Here is a 22,815-nt window from a genome sequence, read left to right on the forward strand (position 1 = left end):
GAGAGGTGATGGAAGACAAAGTTGGTCTCCTGCCTTCGCATTCACTCGTTGGCTGTTGTAGGCTCCAGTGCGTCCATATAACTCCTCACTTCACGGTCACAGTTACAGATTATCGGAAATTATCTAGAAACCATGGATGTTTGTTTCCTAATATCTGAACATGTTGTATAAGTGCCTGTACTCAAAATGAATTAGAAATCAATGTTCTATCAAGCTTGATGACATTTTCAATGCATTTGTTTTTTGTCAATCAGTTCTCCACTGCCCCATTCACTCCTTCTCCAGGATCTTTTGTGGAAATTCAGACAAACTGCAAACATATATGCCACTAACAGGTTCCCAGCTTTCTCAGTGGATGTAACATTTAAATGCAACACCGACATGGCAACACCTGTCTGCCCTCACCTTCCAGCAGTATGATGGAGAAGTCCTGGGCGGTCTGGCCCTTGCGCGTGGCAAAGCACTGGTAGGCTCCGGAGTGTCTCTTCTGCGCAGCGGAAATGAACAATGTTTCATTGTGAGCCCCCTGGATGGAAAAGTGCTGATCGGGCAGGACGGGTTCTGTGTTACGATACCAGGACACAATAAAGTGGGGGGAACCCTGGACGGCACAGGACAAGATGACCGTGCTGCTGATCCCCGTCTTCAGGTTTTTGGGAGACAAGGTGACCCGCAGCGGCTCTGGAGGTGCAAAAAAGGACCAGGTAGAGACGAGTTAAAGAAGAAAGAGAAGAAGAAGCAAATACTTTTTGAAATGTCAGTCAGTCAGAAACGACTACCTAAATATTGAAGCTACAGTATTGGTGTGATTCCAGGCTTGTCTCATGTCTTGCATTGCTGAACAAAAGCAATTTGAATGGAGCTACGCCCTGCTGGCAAGGCAACACAAATCATATTCTGGTGTAGTGTGATTGTGTATTTGTTGTTTGTGTTTCAAGATTTCTGCCACTGTTATTGCATGTGTGTATGTGTGTGTGTGTGTGTGTGTGTGTGTGTGTGTGTGTGTGTGTAACTGTGCGCGCTAAGCAGCGAGGAAAACTGAGACAGAAAGACAGAAAGGGGAGAAAATGTCAGTGAGCAATAAAGCAGCTGGTGTTAAGTGCTGGAGGCTGCTGAATGTGAGTGAGCATGTGTGTGAGGGAGCGACAGTGCATGTGTAAGACTTTCTTCACGGGCAATAAGTGCATGTACTGTAAGTGTGTATCCAAATATGCGTGTGTGTGTGTACCACCTTCCATGCCCTGTCATAGGAGGTTTGCGGGTTGTGCAGTGATGTGCCCTGTGGCCAGTCTGCCCAGCGTCCACTAACTTCACCTTTTCCCCGACCACACTCCCTCTCCTCCACCTTCCTCCCCCATTTTCTCCACAAGTGTGCCTTCTCCTCTAGCTGCACCACCTCCTCACATGTCTTTCATTCATACGGACGGCATTATGAAATTCTCTCTGTCTTCCCCCCCCCCCTCACACGTTCCGGGGTAAACAGAGCGACAGGCCTGCTGTTCTGCTCCGTCACCGTTGCGAAGCCTCGCTGAGGTTTGAGAGCACAGCGGGGGGGAACGAGCCGTCCTCGGAGATCAAGCTCATGCCTGCTCGGCCCAGACGAGGGCGGGTTGGAGTCGGGGGGGGGGCATGTATGAGGCACGGGGCCAGGGCAAAGCCAGCAGAGCTTAAATGATGTCTCCATCGTGCCTGTCCATGACCTGACATCACATTCATTACCTCTGTCCATCTCACTCTTTTTCTCCATCTGTAGTTGTCAGTGTAGAACAGTGGCGGTCAGGAGAGGTGGATAAACTGTTGCTTTGTTGTGTGAGAGAGGGGTGGTCATGGGTATTAAAAGGAGGTATTTTATGACTGTGCTATACACTCTTCAGATCTTTACCCACCTATGACGTTGAGGTGACCTGTCACCTCTTTGGAGCCGAAGCTGTTGGTGACCTCACAGATGTAGTTGCCGCTGTCCTCGAGCCTCAAGTCGGAAACGGTGAGGCCGGTGATGCGCCGCGTCCAGCGGGAGTCTGCGGGTAATGGCCGACCATCCTTCAGCCATCGGATCGTTGGGTTTGGGTATCCAGATGCAATGCAGGGTAGCTCCACACTGTGCCCCACCTGCACCTCACCGGACTGGAAACTGTCCAGCACTGACGGGGTGGACTCCGTAGGGTCTGCAGGTGTAGCACGTCACAGAAATTACACATGTATTTGAGATCAATAGTCCTTTAAATCATTTTTGGATTCTTCACTCATTGGCCGTTGTAGGCTCCAGTGCGGGCATATAATCGCCTAACTGGACAGTTTGAGGAATAACCGAAATGGTAACTCATTGGTAAAAAAAAGAAATAGTAACTCATTGCCTACCCATAACAGAGAGCCTGGCTCCATTGCTCTGGCGGGTCTCTCCGCTGTACTTGTGCTTTGTGATGCAGCGGTAGGTGGACAGAGCATCTTCCTTCTGCACTTCTGAGATATACAGCGCGCCAAATGAGGTCAGGAAGAAGCGGTTACCTGTGGAGGACAGCAGAGAGGGAGAAGAGTCTGTCAGCGTTACGAGTTACAAATACGCCATCATGACAAAGATGTTTCATTTGACTGTAAAGCATTGCTTTCATGCGGATGTATTTGCTTCAGGATGGGATCTTTTTCATTTCAGAATCAAGATTAATCCATTGCATTGGGGGTAATGCAATGCAGCAGGCCGCTGGTCTAGCATGCTTTCTTATAGCACTGTGGACAGTTTAAAAACAGCAGACCCAGACATGTCATTGTTTTTGTTCCATTCCTTTTCAAAATGTGGTGCCAAGATCACCCACAATGCAATGCAGCTACAGAGTTACATCACTAGAGGGAATTTATCAGACCTTATGCAGCTTCCTCTTAAGCCACAAAAGCTTTATACTACCTTTTCTTAGCCTGACCATGACCTGTAAACATACTCATACTGTAAAATAATTGGAGCTACCCTTTAAAACTTCCACAATTCTCAGTCAACACATATACACTATGTAAAAGCGAAGATGCTTGCATGTCTTTTCAAGTTGAAATGACTATTCTGAATGCTGTGAGAAACATTTATAACCCCTTGGTATCATCAAAATCTTCTATATTCACTGGATTCATTATTCTTCATTTCTCTATACATCTTCAATCGCTGAAAAAAAAAGAAAAGAAAAAAAGCAACCCGAGCAAAGAAAAACTGCTGTTTGGTGAGGGAAAGGTCACACGAGATATGCGCTGCTTTTGAAGTAGATGCCAACCTCTCAATCATACGACCCTCTTGGCCAACCTTGAGCACATTTTCCAGAGAAATCACTGAAAACGCCGGGCTTGAACATACACGTCTTCAACAAAGACCCGACCGCAGCACTTAGGTGAACACACGGGAGCTTTTAACACTCTCGGTCCCATCCATCCAGGGAAATATACACAATAGAGAAAGACAGATGAGGGAGTAGAAAAGAGGAGAGTTATTGTAGGTGTTAATAATTGATGTGTCTGTGTGTGTTATGGTAACAGCAGATTAGAGTCATTTTCATTTCACATCACTGACGGCATGGTCCTCCTCTGATTTATCTTCATGTCAATAGAGACAGTGTGTGTGTGTGTGTGTGTGTGTGTGTGTGTGTGTGTGTGTGTGTGTGTGTGTGTGTGTGTGTGCGCGCGCGTGTGTGTGAGAGAAGAAGAAGTAGAGAAGAGAGAGAGATGAGGAGAGTGTATTTCAGTGTTTGATTCTTTCCGCTTCTCTGAATCTTTTTGTATTCTGTTCCCCCCAAAGGGTTATTTTAGACAGTGTGCACTTCCAGAGTTTGTAGTATATCGCAGATTGTTTGGTTATGTGAATGCCGCTGCAGTTTGTGTGTGTGTGTGTGTGTGTGTGTGTGTGTGTTAACATGGTGGCTGTTGTTTGCTGTACATGATGTTTTAATGTCTTTTTGCAGTGTTGACAAGAGAGGACGCGAGTGAAGCACAGGTGCATTGAACAGTTGAAGACTGGAAGTATGAAGCGCGCACAGACACACTCAAACACAGCCAGGAGCAGCAGTGTTAGGTCAGGGCCTCACAGCAGCTTTGTTAGAAAACACTTCAGGAGTTTGATTTGTTCGATTTTATTGATACATTCTTGTTAAAAAATAGAGGCTGCTATAGTGTTGAAAACAAGCAGCTCAGTATGGTGTTCTTAAATTAACATGTTCGAGTCAATGCTGCTAGTTAATTACTGGAATTTCTCAGTTTTTATATTCAGATGTTTAACAAAGTGACATGTGTTCAAAATGTTAGCACGTCAATACGTGGTTTTCTGCGTGTGTTAGTCTCAATGAACATGTGAAGATATGAATGTGTAGGTGAGTATCAATAACCAAGCGTGTGTGTGTGTGTGTGTGTGTGTGTGTGTGTGTGTGTCCAGCCACAATGTGAACAACGACAATCGATGCATTTTATTGCTGCACAACTCCATCCAAAGGAGATTTATTAAAACAGGAAAGACTGGCCTGGCTCCGTGCCCCACACACACACACACACGCACGCACGCACGCACACACACACACACACACACACACACACGCGCACACACACACAGGCTCCATCACTCTAACAAGACGATGTGAAGAAGACCGAGGGCTTTACAACCTGTGTCAAAGCTGAAGTAAAGCCTGAAGTAGGGCTTTTTTTTAATTTGATGTTCATTCATTGATTAATCTGTTGATTATTTTTCTAATTATCCAGTTAGTGAATACAAAAATCAATAAACTGTGAAGAATGGCCTTCACAATTTCATTTTTTCTTTCGTTTTGTTCAAGCAACAGCACAAAGACCCGGAGAATATCAATTTACAGTGATAATAAACATGTGCAGACGAATGCAGTTCACATTTTTTTGACTTAAACCATTAAATGCTGAGGATCAAGTTATGTGTATTATCCGCACTTACTGATCATCTTTACAAAGCCTTTGAAAACCTAGTATTTTGTATCAGAACATTCCAGATCTATCAAAATGTCTTTATGTATTTAAGTCTATAAAGGACTTCTGAACATTGTATAAATGCACAGAATACACGCTATGAAATAATGAATACACACATGCAGTAGGTGTGCATGATGCCTGTAAATCTGCACTGCATATGTTAAAGTTCACACACATGTGTTTTCATGTGAGTCAGACTGTGCTGAGTGCTAAGCGACGTAAGCTGTAATTTCCAAGCCTGCCCTTTTGTTCCAACCTGGGTATTAAGCCTTACAGGATAATATGCACTTGGCGAGTAGAACCCTGTATAACACACTGCTACACTCTGTCACAACATGCCTGTAGAGAGGAAGACAGACCAGGGGGGGTTTGGAGGGGGAGAGGGAGAGCGGGTGGGGGGGTAGAGTAAGACATTTCAGAGATGGTTAAGAATGGAGAGAGAGGAAAATGGCAAGTGGTGCAGGGGCCGTTAATGAGAGGGAGCCTGTCAACGCTGGGTGTAAAAGAAACTTATTCTATGATTCCTCTCTGTTTTAACTTACAGTATTTTCTGTTTTTTTTTATTAATTCATCAATTAATTCCCAGAGACTATAGTGATATCTTCAGGTTTCTTGTTTTGCACTGTACAAACCCTCTCTGTTGTCACATGTATCTATTAATATACGTACATATACTTACCACAAGTTAAAACACGTTCAGACAATCAGTCAGAAAGTTGCAAAAGTATTGCAAAAGCTGTTTTTTTCATAAAAGGTGTCTTAGAGCTTGTATAGCACCACTTAGCCCTTAAACTGCATTAAAGATAGTGATGTAAGGCAGCTGCAGCATACATGACAATGCGACACTCCTGTAAATGACTGGAGTAAAGAGATTAAAGAACGGGACAACAGCGAGGCCAAATAGTCAAGATTTCGGTGATAAAAGTAAAAAAATATTCTTGAATAAAATCCTTCCGTTCTCTATTTCTCCTTATCTGCTCGGAGTTCACCCGGCTCCTCTTCACTTCCTCTCCGCTCTCACTTCACCGCTGCTCTTTTTCCTACCTGAGATCTAATTTCTAGTCTCTGCCTGCTCTCCTGCCGTCTGTGAAGATGTGACACACCTAAAACAGCGGAGAGAGGGCGTAGAGGAAGGCAGCGGAGGAGAGGAAGGGGGATGACCCTACAGGGAGGAGCACGGCAGATGGAGATTGATGGAGGGAGAGATAGGGAGATAAAGAGAAACATGCCGTTGGGAGTGACAGAGGAGGGGAGTGAGAGTGAGAGGGATGAGGGGCCCGCAGGCCTGAGAGCCACACATGGGTAAAAACAATTCCTCTACGTCTTCCTCTGTCTCTCCCTCTCTCCCTCACTCTTTCTCCCCTTGCAAGCCTCTCCTTGTGGGAGAGGAGATCAATTCTCGTCTAGTCTGCCTACGCCTCCAGGAGTTTGTTGTTGTTGTTGAGTGTGTGTGTGTGTGTATGTATGCGCTTCTGTGTCTGCTGTGTTTTTTTTTCTTTTTCTGCTGTGGGAGGCAGGATGAGATCTTTTGAGGTCTATCCCGCACCCCAAGGGAGGCGCAAAATCCTCTCACTTCCTCCTTATTTCCCAACCCTTTCCTCCCCTTCTGTAAAATTCCATCTGCGTTGACATCTATTCTCCGATCCCAGCCTCCTCTGTTCCTCCAGCCTGCCCTCTACCTCTCTCTATCCCCTGCCCTTCCAGTTTTGCTTCTCTTTCAGGGGGGTCTGTAAGTAATGGAATCAGTTCAGCTGATCAGCCCGAGGCAGGAAGTCAAGCCAAGTGCAGAGAGAAGCCGACGCTGCTGCTGCTGCTAGATGTGTGTGTGTGTGTGTGTGTGTGTGCTCAAGAATGTGTGTGTGCACATATGCCAGAAATTCCACAGACAGACACATACATGCAAATAACGAGACAGAGAGACAGGAAAGGGGACAGAGAGAGAGAGAGAGAGAGAGAAAGAGAGACGCACAATGAAAAAAGGATTAGGAAGCCCTGGAGCATCAGTTGTCTTCCCCCAAAGTTCCCCCAGAGAGAGGACACCCCTCTTCTTTGAGATAGGGTGGGGGAGACAGCGGAGAGGAAGGGGAGGTGGTGGAGGTAAAAGATGAAGGGATGCAGGCAAAAAGGCACAGCTAAATATATCTCGGTATCGTATACGGCTGCCATTTTCAACAAATTATCATCAAGCGAGAAGAATGGCGACGCGAGCGATCATAAGGAGCAAAAACAATGAGAGGAGGGAAATGATAATGGAGGAAATGTTGGGAGGAGGAATGGATCAGATCAGACAGGGGGAGCAAGACAGAGACGGCGACTAAGAAAAGATATACATATTTTGAGACGCCGGCCAGACCGCAGAGGCAAGAAAGAGACAGGAATAGATAAAACAGCGAGGTGAAAGCGAGATAGGAAGGCGATAGCAAAAAGAGAGGAAATGGCGTAAGTAAAAAGGGGGCTTGTTCTCGGTGCTGCCATGTAAATGAAGGCGGCGCTGCAGCAATGCTAACTAACAGCAATTCACACTGTTGGACTCATCACTTATTAATGCTCTACGGCTCCCCCCCTCCCTCCCTCCTCTCTCTCCCTGTCTTTACCCATTCCTCTCTCCCCTGCTCTCGCCAGGATCTCTCTTTTTTGTTCGCTCTCTCGCTCGCTGTTGCTAGGGCCCGTGCACTCACGTGACAACAGCTGGGTAGGGGGCGCTGCGGTGGCACACAGCGACACGTAAGAGCGTTCGTTTCATGTGTGTTGTTTGGCGCGCGTGTGTGCGACAGAGTACCCTTCATTAGAGGTAAAAAGAGAAAAAAAAAATGGGGGAAAAAAAAGGAATCAGCCATTTAAATGATGGCGGCGGAGATCAGAGGAGAGGAGAGAAACTGCTGAATGGATCTGTAATTGATTCACAGGCCCGGGCTACAGGCCACGGAAGAGCTCAACACATCTCTCTGTGCACCATGTCACTTTATTTTTTCACTCGGCGCCTTTCAACAAAAACACACACTGAAGACTGTAATGAGCATTATCGTCAAGGTTTGCCTTTCAGATTTCTGAGGCTAAATGGACCACGAGCTCGGCACAATGCGGACCGGCAGTTGCACAAACAGACTGCACACACACGGATACATAAAAACGCACGCACACACACACACACTTGCACGCAGAGCACTTGCAAAATCCGTCTCACGGTCCACACAGTCTTACTCCCACTGTCTCACAATCCACGTTCACGGCGTGCACTGCGAGTATGTGTGTGTTTTTTTGTGCAGAGCATCCTCACTACAGGATGCCACAGCGATGAGCAGACAGTGGAGTACACCTACACATTCCTTATTTATACTCCTCATCCTGATTCGACTTTGCATCGCTGCTTTTCTTCTTTTTTTCCTTCCTCTCCTTCCTCCAACAGTGTTTCTATTCATCCCCTCATCATCACAGTGCTAATTTTACCGGCCCTGTCTCTCTCCCACAGTTTGTCCCTCGTGCTGCAGTGGCAACGAAGACTCGCGTGATTTAAGTCGTCAGTGTTTTCGACGCTCCATCATCCCTCTTGTTGCAATATTTGGGGTACCAGCTGAACCCATCCCCTGAAGCTCTAGAGACACTGACATTGGGGCATTTTCCACCCCTGTGGCCCATCAGTGAATACTCTTCACCATGCCTTTCCCCCTAGCTAAAAGATATACAGTATATTTTTTTTTTTAGTCTTACTCAATCACAGGCTCTAACCAGTGCTTTACCTTCAAATGGCATTTTTTTTTTCATATAGCGTGTCACATTATTCTCAGTAGTCTATCTGTACCGTCTTTTTTCTTTGTCGCTTTTTTGTCTGCTGATTCATTTGACACTAGACTTCTCTCTGTCTTGTTAACCTTGAAAAAATATGTAACATACACACTGTGATAGAAGCGATTGAGCATTTGCATTTTTCTGCTACTTGATATTTCCACTCCACTACATCTTGGAGTCACATACTGTACTTCTTACTTCACTACATTTATCTTATAACTTTAGTTACTACTACTACTATCAGATAAAAAACAAAAATCCAATAATCGCCCAGGCATTTAACTGGTCAAACCTGACATATCAATAGTTCACTTTATCTTCTAGCTTTGAAACTTAAGTCCATTCATGGCTAGAAGATTATTTTTAATACTTAAATACATTACATATCAGATTATTTTTACTCAAGTACTATTTATATGGGTGTATTTCACTTTTAGCAAGTGATATTTGAACGACTTTTGGGAAATTCATATATATATCTACATGCGTAACCTACAAACAAATGAAAAGGCTAACAGGGCTTGGTCTGTGCAGGTGGGTATCACTTGTGTTTATTTGTTTTTTTGTTTATTTATTTGACAGTGGTCTTTGGAAGATAGAAAGTATCTGTTGATGGAATTCCATATATCCATAAAAACCTCCATCTTAGCAGATATTCTTCTGTAATTTTCTGCAATTGTTTGATAGATGACTCGGTTTCACTGCTGAGAGTAAGGGAGCAAAAAAGGACCTCGGTGAAATCGTTTCTATTTTAATAGTCTGCAGTGCTTGGGTGAAACGGGTCCATTGATAATGGAATGTTTTATTGCTGCTTTTGCCAAAAGATCACTGAAATCCACTGGAGAAAAAATGGATACACACACCTCAAACTCATTTCACAGTAAACACACACAACCAAATGTCTATGAATATACAGCAGGAGGCTATAAGTGTGCAAAGGGATGCATCTATATTTGTGCTACAATAAGAGTGAGGTTGGAGGATGTTCAAAAGACATATTAGGGCTGAGGTTACCATTAGATCTGTTGTATAATTGATAGAGTTAAACGAGATCTATCTACTGTACTTAATTTAAACTTAATTCATCAACCATATACGTGAGAGGAAACACAGTTGAGGACTTGCTAACAAGCTAGAAAAGATATATCAATGTTCTCATCAGCACATGAGAGGTGATGCGGTAAGGACACATGTTCAAGGTCGGCAGCAGATCAGCACCATGGACAGCTTCATTTCAAATATCAAGGAATGCTGGGTGAGGTGGCACCACGGACAGCGCTGCAGCCCAAAATAGGAAAACCTCCTCGTGCACAGTCTCATCGTATGGGTCTCCGTGGTCCCATAGCTGGCACCATAAAACTGTGTGTCTGTGTGTGTCTGTGCGTGTCTGAGGGTAGTGTTAGGCACGGTGGATACTATGGCAGAGCGATAAAATAGTAATGTGGCATATGGCCCAGTGCTACAGCCCAGCCTAGCAGCAGTCAGTCAACTCCCCTACCAGAGAGCATCTAACAGTGCTACCCAAGCTGGATATATATTAGTGATGGGTAAACACAGGGGCGACAGATACTACATATAACGAGAGGGCAGAGGGTGTCCATCAGACGGTTTAACAAATGAGGCAGCGAACAAATGTCGCGAGCAGCAAAAATAGACGATCGGTGAGATGCATAAAGCGAGAGGGCAGGGATAGTGACGCACACGGCCAGCAGTGTAGCACAAATGTGACACCATGTTTGTCCAGGCTAGTGTTAAATTTCTCAAGGCGTCACAGTGTACTAAGTGAGTAATAAAATGGTGGCAAAGAGAGTAAAGTAACAACGATTCATGGTAAACCTAGATCACAACGCGTGCAGTCGTTTCCATATATTTGGAAGATTCAGCACTTCAAGATTAATTATTTCACCACATGGAACTTTTTTGGTTCCAACGTATTTTGATGATTCCTTGTTTCTGCTGTACTGAACTGTATTATCACTACCTTCTGAAAAAAATAACATTACTAAAATTAAGTTTATGCAGCACAAAACAATTTTGATCTTCGAACTGTCTCTTAAGATGATAGCTTCTAGGAGCCTGAGGACATGAGGACTGAAACTCAGATTTTCCTGCCTGTCTCCATTCAGGCTTCCTAGTCCTGTATGTCTTTCTGTCTCATACTGTCGTACACTGAATCATCTGAGAGGACACTCTGCTGCCACTATGTCTGTTCAATTGCCTTATTTCAGATCTTGTTTAAATCAATTCTAAATGTCTTTAACTATACTGTAATTCTGTCTGTTCACTCATCATTTAATTCATCAATTGCGGTTTATTCTTCAAAAAGTGTTATTATTATTATTATTATCATCCTGTGTTCGAACTCTTAGCTAATAAAGACTGTTGCTTTTTACAGTTAGCTGTTTTGTTTGAAAAGCTCTGTTTTACATCTCAACACCATTGTGAATGAGCAAGCCTCTTCGATGGTCTTTTGAGGTCCAATAAAGGTTGTGAAATTCAGCAACTACCTCAGCTGATGAGCACCATTTTATAGAGAGATATAAACATTTCTTCATTCAGATATTGAACAGGTAGAGAAGAATGTTTCGCGGAGAGAAAAAAAATGAACAGTCCTGGTTTCTCCTCCTCCACTCTCCTTCCCCTGACTAATTTATTTGATAATTACCAAGGGCCCATTATGGCTGATTTCAAGGAGGCACTGGGAAGGCCTACTAAAAGCTATTTCATTTGAGCTGCTCATACTGTATCTAAGCGGCCTCCTCGTGGCATTCATATGCATGCACACACACGACACACACATACATACACACACTATATAAAACATCCATGAGTCCATTCAGCTCCAACATGTAATTAACACCCTCACCCCACCTTCACTCGCATCTAGAAATATTGAGTGTGTGTATGTGTATGTGTGTGTGTGTGTGTGTGTGTGTGTGTGTGTGTGTCTCTAAAGCATGCCGTGTGAGTGCACACATGTATGTGCACCGATGCAGACATGCATGTCTGGAGTGTGTAGGGGGGCCGAGGGGTGGGCAGGGGGTGAAGGATAATAACGATTGGATTCTAATAAAATGCTCTCATCCTCCTAAATCCCCGTCCTGCCCTCTCCCCCCTACCTGCCATATTAACACCCCCATTACAAGGGCAGATGAATGAAAATGAACAGAGCTGTGGTGTGATTCCCCGAGTGTCAAATCAATACCACTCCCCTCCTCCTGTCCGCCCCCTCTCCCCTCATCCCTTTCTCTGCTGCTATAATTTTCGTATTCTCCTCTCCTCTGTTGGCTCTGAAGAATTGACATGTGTTTGACAAAGGGAAATCTACACCTAGTGACAATAGGCTCTCTCCCTATCTGAGCCCCCCCCCTCCCTCTCTCTCTCTCTCTGTGTAGTATGAAATGAATGACGCTTGCTCCTATCTCCTCTCTATTCACATTCAAAGTAGTCTATAATAGTTAAGTGCTACTGAGATCAAGACAGACATAGAAAGAGCCACAAGGACGGCACATTACTGCCACTTTCTTTGACTCAACAGGAGACAAAAGCTTGTGTAAGGACCGGGAAGAGGTTATGTCAAAATAACGGGGGAAGGTTAATAAAGGACAGTTGTGTGAGTTTCACAGGCACAGTCTCTTGTTTTTTTCCTCTCCCGATGAGTCCAGGACACACACTGGAATCGGAATAATTGAAGAGGAAACACACACTCTGTCTATTCTTATCTCTCTACAAGTGTTTCGGTTTTTCAGCCCCAACCCTTGACCTTCTCATCCCTCCTCTCTTCCCCCTTGTTTACCAGGCTCGGCGTGATGCAGTGATCTGAGGATAGGTATGCGGAGTACTAATGCACTCATTAAAAAGGCATGCTTCACCGTCAAATGCCAGCTGCCGCCCTCCCCAGCACCGCCCGCCACCCTCACTACCACCGCCACGTCTCCTGTTTTTCTTTGTCTTTCCCCATCTCGATATCTATCCGTTTCCTTGGTTTCTCTGTTCTCTCCCTCCGTCTCTCCTCCTGCTGCCGTCTCTCTCCGTTTTCTCTTTCTATATCTGTTGTTAGAAGGTGGCACCCCTTACACCCACGCAGCCCTCACCCTCTCTGAACAACTCATGCTTGAGACTAGAGAGAAGGAGAGAGAGAGAGAGAGAGAGAGAGAGAGAGAGAGAGAGAGAGAGAGAGAGAGAGAGAGAGAAGAAAAACAAATAAAGGAAATGGAAAAATGCACTCATCCAAACCAAAAGAAATAGAGCGAGGGAGAAATCTGATAATCTGTCTGTTTTTATCATCAGCCCACTCCCTGCATGTTCATCTCCGTCGTCTTTCCCTCTGTGATGGTTAAAGGCCTCCACCATACTAATTGGAATGGGCATAAATATTCAAGCAGCAAGATGGAGGCAGGGGTGGATGTCTGAGGAGAAAATTGATAGAATTGTGGGTAGAACGTAGTGCTGCAACGATGGATCAATAAGTGGTCAATTATTAAATAAACTGCCAACTATGATAATCGATTAACAGGTTTGAGTAATTTTTGATATAAGGAGTAACAATTCTCTGATTCCAGGTTCTGAAATGTGGTTATCAAGTGTATATATATTATTAACTGGCTTCTTTTTTTACTTTACTTTTCTGACACTTTATAGACCACATAACTAATCAGTTAATTGAGATAATAATCAACAGGTTAATCAACTATAAAAATAGCATTTAGTCAAAGCCATACGTTTGCATAAGGTCACAGTTTGCAGGTAGTTGTAGAAGCTGCAGGCAGCATTTTCTGTCATTTTAGAGACCAACAACTAATCAGTTAATCAATAACAAATAATTATCAATTGCATTAAAAGGAGACACAAAACTGTCGTCCTCAGCCACGTTTGCACATTTCTCTTTCCTGTTTTTTGGTCTGTTTGTGCACAAAAACACCAAAAGAAATGGCTCTGACTACATTTATCTGCAATTCCATTTGTTGTCTGACGATGACACACACATGCACACAAACACAAACTCCAGACTTGTCAACATGCGCTGCATTGTGTCGCTTTTGTCTTTAATTATTTAGCCTCATAGATAATAGATAGAGACATGCTCGCCAGTCATGAGAAGGCTAACGGGACTTATCCAATGCATTATAAACACCACAATGCACACACACACACACACACACACACACACACACACACACACACACACATGGAATGGGGTCTACTAAAGCGTGACCTTATTTCTTCTGTGGAAAGCACAAAAACAATGGAGTGTGAGCAGTCTAATTTCACACAAACGTTGGTTTTGTGTGATTGTCATCCATTATGAAAAGGAAGACACGGCCGACGGGGAAAACACTGATCAGGGGTCCTCTGAAAGCGGCGTGCTGACTCTCTGTTTGGCTGTTGAACCTTATTCCGCCGTCTACTTGTGGCAAGTTAATGATACCGTGTCAACAAAGGTATCTGCGCACACACACACAATACTGCTGCTGAGAGAGGGAGAGAGCGCCGGCACACGTGTGATAAACTCTCACACGAATCAATAAAGCCTTGCCCTTTGTAAAGCTATGTTGTCCCCGGTGGGAGTACTACAGTGCCACAGCGTGTAAGCAGCACCACAGTGACACATACTGAGTCTCAGGGAGCAGGAGGTCACCGGGGAGCAGGGCCCGTGTGCGGCTGAGTGCACCTTGCATGGCAGGCGGATGTGAGGAGCGAGGGAAGGAGGGGGGTGGTGGTGGTAGTGGCGGTGGCGGTGGAGGGGGAGGCCTGCGATTCTCCTACGCATTCCTTCCCTGGCTCTCCCCTCGTTCGCCTGCGCCACCGTGATGATGCACCCTCACCACTGTTGCTGGGCATCTTGGCGACAGAGACCCAAAAGAGGATGAAGAGGAGGAGGAGTCAGAGGAATGAGGGATGACGGGAAGCAAAAGAGCTGCAGAGACAGATGTTGCAGATTGGAGTGGAGTAGTGGTGACATGCTAAAAGCGGGTCCCCCAGACGTCGTGGGGAGGCCTGAGGGGCCAGGAGTGCCCGAGGTACGTGCTGGGAGGAGGGGGGGGCACCACAGCAGAGCAGCAGCTCTCCCTGCCTCCCTGCCTGGCTGTCTCTCTGTCTCTTCTGCCTCACTGCCCCCCTACACTCTGTCCCACTTTAGCCCAATGTCACTGCCAGACCAAGGGGGAAGGGAATAAAAAAAAAAGAGAGAGGGAGAAAGAGAGAGCAAAAAAGGAGGATGGCGAAGAGGAACTTGGAGGAGGAAAGACAGATTGAGGACTGGAAGAAAAAGATCCCAGGGAGGAGGATGATGATGATGAGGACACTGATGCCGGAGGAGACTATGGGGAGTCCAGCTAAGGTGCCATTTCATGCTTTCATGTATCCAGATTTTTCTCTCCCTTCCTCTCTCACAATGCCTTGTCGGGGAATTCTTTTGTCTCCTTGTCACACAAAACACACCGCTCTCAGCATATGTAGAGTTACACAAGCAGTCAAGCACAAAGTCCCCGCTGCACATACATGCATGTGCACACACGCGCCTACACACACACGCACGCACACACACAGTGGCTAGTCAGGCGTGCTTTGTGGTCTTGTCAGCTGATCCAGTGTCCCATGGCATGGTGATGTGTGATACTCAGAGATAAGCGTGCTTTACCAGGACAGCAGTACAACAATCCAAACGGTTCAATAAACACAGTGTTTCTTTCCCTTTGCTGGGCTCTGATACTGTTGAAATTCATTAACTGTTCTACATTCCATTTACCATTACAGATAGCTGCTGCCCCACGGACACATGCAATCCAGCCCTGGACTCCACACTACAGTGGGAAGTCATTTTAAAGACAGAAAATGTGGGGATGAAATAAATGGCAGAAAATAAACTCAAGTTATATAAGCATCACACTGTTTGACTCATGACGGACAGTTTAAAGAAAAACTAAAGCAGCATAACCAGAGAATGGCATCTGCATTACCTACAATGCAACAGAGTGGAGATGAGGAGTGGAACATGATGAGGAGATCTGCAAGCTCATGTCTCTAATCCTAAACTGGTAACATTCAGCCCCAGCTGACGCTGACTCAAGTGATATCACACAAGGCCGTGGTAAGAGACCCGTAAATAGGCTTTTCGGTGGAGTTCCCTTTTGAGGGATTAAAAGAGGTATCTCACTGTTATTGTTAGTCAGGTCAATAATTCATGACAGGCACCATAGAATCAAGCGAGATCTGTTGTCGTGCTGCTTTTGGCCTTCTTCAGTTTACCCACAAGTGGGAGAGAGATGGGCTGAGAGACAGAGAGCATATCTGAAGGCACCTGATCCCATTTTCAGACTCATGTCTGCAACAGAAGCTAGAGCTGATAAGAACTAGAATTAGAATCAGTTCTATCATCTTTGACATGACTGACAAAAGTTAAACAAGTTAAATGTATCCATCTGATAACTTTACCTGAATCAAATGGCTTACTGTATACTGTACAGCATGCAGAATTAGTCCACTGTAGATTAGATTATAAGGGAGTGTGATTACCATTACTGTACTGTATAAACAAAGCCCTGAAGGCTTATCAACCAGCTTGAACAGATTTATAGACACATTACTACCACAGCCACACAAATCCAGTTATTCTACACTTTACAAAAAAACTATCCTAAACATCTGGATTTATTCAACTTTCGAATAACGTTCACCTGGTTTTACTACATCCAAACCTCAAAAGCCTCTCTGACAATGGTATAGTCAAGTTCTTGTAAGAATTATACTCATTACTTGACGCCACATGCATCAACATCTAACTGATTCTGCGTTCATTGTCAACTGGTGGTCTGTCACCCTCACCTATCCTTGTTTCATTTTCAGGTTCTTAAACACAACATGCATCATGCACATGAAATGGTGCTGACACTGGCTTTCTTTTATTGCTTTTTTTCTATTAATGATCTCTCTGGGCACACGTACATATGGATCCAGTCAAGTAGAACAGAGGAGGGTAGCGTGAAAGAACCATGGCAATCTCCTGGCCCCTGCCCGTGCCCCTAAGTTTAACGACAGAAAGCCCTCTTCCACCTTCCCCTCTGACCACCATCCAATCCCTGCACTGTCCTCGACATCGCTTCCCTGAAGAGTGGGAGGTCTCATCAAGGGCTGGCACTGAGACATGGCAGTTTGGCTAGAGGTGGCATTTGCCAAGGTCATTTGGCATGTCTGCATGTGTGCCACCGTCTCTGCTGCACGAGAGAATTCCAAAATAATGTATCTGGACACAAGAACAGCGCAGAAATGGGCCATTTCTGTGTTTCAGTTCTAAAATGCAGTATGCAGAGTAGAGGCCATCTTATGAGGCTGCCTAGCTGTCTGCCTGCAGTAAGAGGAAAGGCAAGGCTTGCTGCTGCTGCTGCTGCTGCTGCTGCTTGGTTTTAATGGGCCAGCAACTGAAGCTGAACCTCAAATCATCATAATGAGAGAGAATGAGATCCACATATGCAAGGGGGAGGAAGGGAAGGTAGATAAGGAAACTGGGTAAAGAGAGCGAGAGAAAGACAGGGGAGCCAAAGAAACAGAGGGGGGGAAGAGAGAGAAAAGGGAGAGATAGGAGAGGGGAAAGAGGGGTGAGAAATGAGAGAGATTCCTCTGCATCTCTGATTTGCTTGGGTGATATTCATCAGAGCGACAGAGCGTAGGGGAGGAAGAGATGGCAATGGAGGGAGGCAGCAGCGGAAGGGGGGAGGGGGGAGGGCAAAAAGGGAGAAAGAAAGCATAAGTATTTTTTGTTTCTATAAGCCATTTGTTTTTATTAAGCTCCCCTGCCTGTCCCTGTAGATGTTCCCTGCTCTCTCCGCTGGCTTGTATTTGTTTATGCTTGGTTACAGGGGCATGCCTATAGCGGTATTTACAAGCATAAAGCAAAAGTGTTGCATTCAAAATGTCTGGATTTCATTTTATTTGTGGTGGTTTGACTATAGTGAAGAAAAGGGAGGAAAGGATCAGAATGTACCCTCTGTGAATCCTGCTAGATTTATTTTATTTCAATTAAGTCCTAACTGGCCCTAAAACCAAACCTGGTTTAATGATGTCGCGGGACCATGAGCGTCGTTCTCATTGTTAAACAACCACCATTGCTGATGAAAAATCTGACGCAGACAGAGAGATTGACGGACGAGGAAATGTTTTAAAGTTTTATTCATGTTTAGGTTCATGCTGTGGTTCCTTCCTCACTCTCTGACGTATCACTCGCCGTTCCCCAGAGGTTCTAGCGACAAACAACCAAATGAAACACACCTTGAATAAAATCAATGATTTCTCTGGGTTCAAACACTATTGGAACCATCTGGGAAATAGTAAGTACACGACTTAAAGAACTGTTTTTCATTTTAAAGCAGATATGTTACCTTTTATATCTTTAAGGTAAAAAAAAAAAAAATACAGAAACCAACTATGACAAGTAATATATTGTAACGAAAGCCTGATACATAATTTAACTCCAATCTAATTAAAACACATGAATGAGTCACACCTTTGCACTGGGCAACATGATCTTTCTATATTATTTAGGAGTTAATCTCACATTTACCATTCTGCTGCCATGAACACTCACTAATGCACCAAATGTGTGTTCATCTGTGGCTGAAAGTGTTTCCAACAACTGCACATTTACTCCTATTTTCTCTAGATTTGCATCTTTATCAAGAATGAATGGGCTTGCGGCTGAGTGCTACGGACAGGCCAGTGAAGTCATAAAGCATGTGATGGACTAAGGTGTCACAGATTTTTTTTTCTTTTAAAGAGTTTAAACTGTTGACGATGAGAAAAATAGAGAACAATGCCGGTCTTATTCTTTGGTATAAAAGGAGACTGTTTCATTTAAAAAAAGACGACGCCACTGCTGTTGAAATGAAGTGGTCATTTGGAATAACAACACCTCATAATTAATAAGGCAGGTGAAGGTGATTATAACAGCCACAGCCTAAAAAAGCTGTGAGGGGAAAAAAAAAACTGCTGAAAAATGTTAAGAAACTGGGTGCAGTGCAGTGTGGGTGAAGAAGGTGGAAGAGAATGAGGGATGCAGGGAGGAGAGTGGGAGAAGAGCGAGGGAAAGGAGGGGGAGGGAGGCAGAAGAGAGGGAATGTGACAGAGTGGTGACAGAGGGAGAGAGCGGGAGCGCTGTGTGTGTCAGGACTGTGTGTGTCTCTGTGCTCGTGTCCCCAGGCGCAGGCAAACATTAGCTGCATTAAGTGAGCTGACAGGTCCCTCCCCATTACCACTACTGGTGGCCCAGGGAGGAAGAACAGAGAGAGAGGGGAGAGTAAGGGGGGGGAGAAGTGGAAGGAAGACACTGTGGTTCTTACCAACTGTCTGTAAAAATCACAACATGTGACGTGCTTCCCCTTCTGCACACACACACTCACACATATTATGCTGCATTTGCATAGAAACAGTGGAATTGTTGATACTGGTCACCAGCATGAAGAACAACCCTAACAGAAAGGGCACATCACACAAAAAAATTAAAACTAAATAATGTAAATTACTATTTACTGGCTCTTTATACATGTTGAATTCATGATTAGTAATTATTAATAAATATGTTTGAGCAGGAAGTGAAGTCATCAAGGGAAATTGGGATCCTAGTACCATTTTGCATCTTAACAATACAAAACACATTGGGTGTGTACATCATTACATTTCAGGATGCAGAATATGGATCTTTTTCAGATGATACCGATAACCGATAATAACCTGCATCTCATGGCAGATAATGATAAGTAATAATTATATATGTCTAAATTTAAAAAGAAGTTCCTCTCCTGTAGTTTATGTGAACCTGAGGGTCAGGTAAGATCTTTCTTGCTATAAAACTTGCCATATTGACTTTTTCTCTCCATTCTGAAGTCCTATTAATCATGCATTGCAAATGGCAATTGCATTGTATTTGGCAATCGCATGTTTGCCATCCTCTCCTCTTCTTCTTCTTCTCCTCCTCTCTACCTACAGTATCAGAGTATGTTGATGCTGCACATGTTAAGTCAACAGAAGCAATCTGTCTCCACTATTGCATTTTGTAATACATGGTCCGATGAAGCGTAGAGAAGAGGGGAAAAGTCTACAAGGTTTCACACAAAAAATCCCATCAGAGCTATAGAACAACCTTAGGTTTGTATAAACCACAGGAAAGGACCTTCATTTTAAATTGAAAAAAAGATTGCTTTTTTATAAGATCGGTTATCTTATCTGCATCGTTCATGAGAAGGAGTAATTATCCGCTATCCTATCAGCTGAAAAAAATCATGCATTCCTTCTTTAGATCCCATCTAGCTCCCCTTGCAGACACAAAACTGAAATCTAACGGTGCGACACAGGCCAACAGCCAACAATGTGTTGTGTTGCTGGGGCCTTTGACTGCCTCACTTCCTGAAGTATCACTCTGCCTGCTGTGCTCAGATTATGAAAAAAATTACAATTAAACATTTAATTTCATTACCAGCCGATAACCGATAATACACATGTCCTCATATCAGACTGACACATACTGTGAATCTCTAATCTAAAGTAACAAAAACTACACACACCAAAGTCTTAATTCTAAACTCTTGCCACAGCGCTTCACACTACAAATCCCTCCAGTGTGCAGAAAAACACACTCCATATATCACACACATTGACAATATGGCTGTCTCTCATGGCAAATTGTAACTGACTTTATTTACAGTACACACGTAAACATGTGTGTGTGTGCATATGTGGTGTATCATTCTGTTTTTCTGCTTAAATATTGATTGTTGTCTTGTCAGGGGTTCAGGGTTAAAGACTATCTGCTGCCTCCACCCTTCAATTATTCATTCACCACACCACCACCAACCTCCTCTACCCCAACACACACACAAATTAGTCCATGGGAGTGTATTTCCTTTTTCCGTGTGTGGTAATAACCTACTAATACTGTGCTTGCTACACTGTGCTATGCGAAATGGATGCGTTATCTTTCTACTGTCATTCTGACGACGGCGTCTCCTCCTTCATGTTGCTTCCTGACAGCACACACACAGACAGAGCACAAACACACTGTCCATTACAGGAGTTTAACTAACGGAGTGGCAGGAGGTCGACCCCTGCTCTCTGAGAAAGCAGCACTCTGTGGGGGGCTCGGAGTTAACATCACACTGCGCTGAGGCCAACTCCTCTGACCTGAACAAGAGCACCGCAGACAATAATGAGATGAAGGAGGAGGAGAGAAAGCGCGGAAGATGGAGGGAGGAGCGGGGGAAGGGGTGAGAAGGAAGTGCAAGGAGGACGGAGATGAACCATTGAGAAAGCAGCGCAGGAGAGTTCTACGGTCGCAGAGACAGTGTGTGTGGGAGAGAAGAAGAAGTAGAGCGGTGAAAGACAAGCGAAGGCAAGAGAGGTTGGTGACCTCTGGCTATGGAGCTTGTCGCTATAGTGCAGGCAGCAGGGGAGTGAGGGGAATGAGGGGAGGTGGTTGAGGCGGGGAGGGCTTGTTTGTTAGTGAAGATGTTTTTCTCTTCTTTTTTTTTGCACAAAACGCAACGTCAACAGCGTGATGCAGTCCACGAGCGCGCGAGTACGTGTGTGTGACTGCGCATGTGTTTGCGCGTAATCTCCCCAGGCAAATCCCTCTTTAGCCAAAGCAGGGAAGAATAGAGAAGAAAAGGAAAAGCCATCTTTATCCAAATCCAATTGCAGCTGGAAGCAGAGTGGAGTGAGGGAGGTGGAGGAGGAGAAAAGAGGAGGAGGAGAAGACGTTGTAATTTGTCTGAGGGATTACAAGGAGTGCTGGCAGAACATGACTGCTGACTGTGCGCGTGTGTGCGTGCATGCGTTTGTGTGTGTGTGTGCCATGGCCTAACCCTGTGAATTCAGAGCATAACAACATCAGAGACAGTATTTTTGTAACAGAAGTAGAGCAGAAAATAAAGAATATTTCTGTACAGCGCCGCTCACTCCAGGTAAACATCAAACCCTCCATGTGACTCAATTCATAATAGCAGCCAGGAGGTTGACTCAGAGGGCAGAAGACTAGCCCTCTCTGTAGCCCAAAGTCATTATTACTTATGATTGTCTCTCATAATAGATCAGAGTTCCTTCGGCTCCACTTTCATGACATTAGCAGTGCCATGAAAACACAATTATAGTCATATCACAACTAAAGCAAACTAGACACATGACCCACAAACCTCTGCTGAGGGTTAAGTCTTGTGCTGCTACAAGGCAAGACACACGGCAGTAATGTGGCAGCAATATGGCAGCCGTCATATCTCTTAATATCAAGCGAGCGCTTTGAACCCAGCCACTGTGTGGAAAAAATATACACTTGACAAGCACAAGATTGTGTTTCTGAATGCTGCTTACATTCTGAGTTTGGTTAAGTTAGTAAATTACTTCTTTGTCAAATGCTGAATTTATAAGTGAACCTTTAATCTGTTTAACTCTTTTTTTTTAAGTAGCAAAGAAAACTGACCAAAACGTTAAAGAAGTGGTTTGTCTAAAAAAAACAAAGAAAAGATTTAAAGAAAAATGTTAAGTAAGCTGAATGGCAAAGTCTAACATTCACTTTGGACCTAAATAGCACTGAAAGGATTCCTCAAACTCTATTACTAAAAACCATTGAGGCAAATGATTTGCTGTTGATACACTGCAAGATGAACTTGAGCTGAAGCTCAGATCACAAAATAAAGGAGAAAGAGAGAGAAGACAATAGCGAGGGGCAAAAAGAAGAGACAGCACAGAGAAAAGTGCAGAAAATCTGCAAGATATGGGATCACTACAAGTGACCATATAGTGTGTCTATTGTAAAATGGAATTAGCTTACCAAAAAGTACTTTGTCAAAGCTGCAGCGCCTCAACAGAAACATCCGGTCTGTGCATCCACTCCACAGCGCCTTTAACGTCATGATAACACTTGGTGTTAATCGATGTGATTGCTAGTTGCGATTAAGGCTAGTAAAGAAAATACATTAATCATGGCTATATGTAATGGCTCGCAAAGAACATGCATCAGTATTGTGGCTACCTGGCCGGGTATTATGTGTTCCGAAAGCCAGCTAAGTTTTGCTCAAGAAAATAAGA

The 22,815-nt window shown here is 44.3% G+C and overlaps 1 protein-coding gene across 4 annotated transcripts in view; it reads right to left on the reverse strand.

Moving 5' to 3' along the window:
* LOC119006323 (Down syndrome cell adhesion molecule-like protein 1 homolog) overlaps positions 1 to 22,815 on the reverse strand; it is a 112,314-nt gene that overhangs the window by 36,924 nt on the left and 52,575 nt on the right. For all 4 annotated transcript variants that reach the window (XR_005070753.1, XM_037074957.1, XM_037074948.1 and 1 more), the window contains 3 exons: positions 2,359 to 2,505; positions 1,887 to 2,165; positions 406 to 681 (listed from right to left, as the gene is read on the reverse strand). Coding sequence is in view for 3 of the 4 variants with exons in the window: in XM_037074957.1 (XP_036930852.1) it covers positions 406 to 681; positions 1,887 to 2,165; positions 2,359 to 2,505 (702 nt within the window). In the remaining variant the exon portion in view is untranslated. The remainder of the gene's footprint in view (positions 1 to 405; positions 682 to 1,886; positions 2,166 to 2,358; positions 2,506 to 22,815) is intronic.

Source organism: Acanthopagrus latus, chromosome 2 (assembly GCF_904848185.1).
Source record: "Acanthopagrus latus isolate v.2019 chromosome 2, fAcaLat1.1, whole genome shotgun sequence".
Taxonomy (NCBI): domain Eukaryota; kingdom Metazoa; phylum Chordata; class Actinopteri; order Spariformes; family Sparidae; genus Acanthopagrus; species Acanthopagrus latus.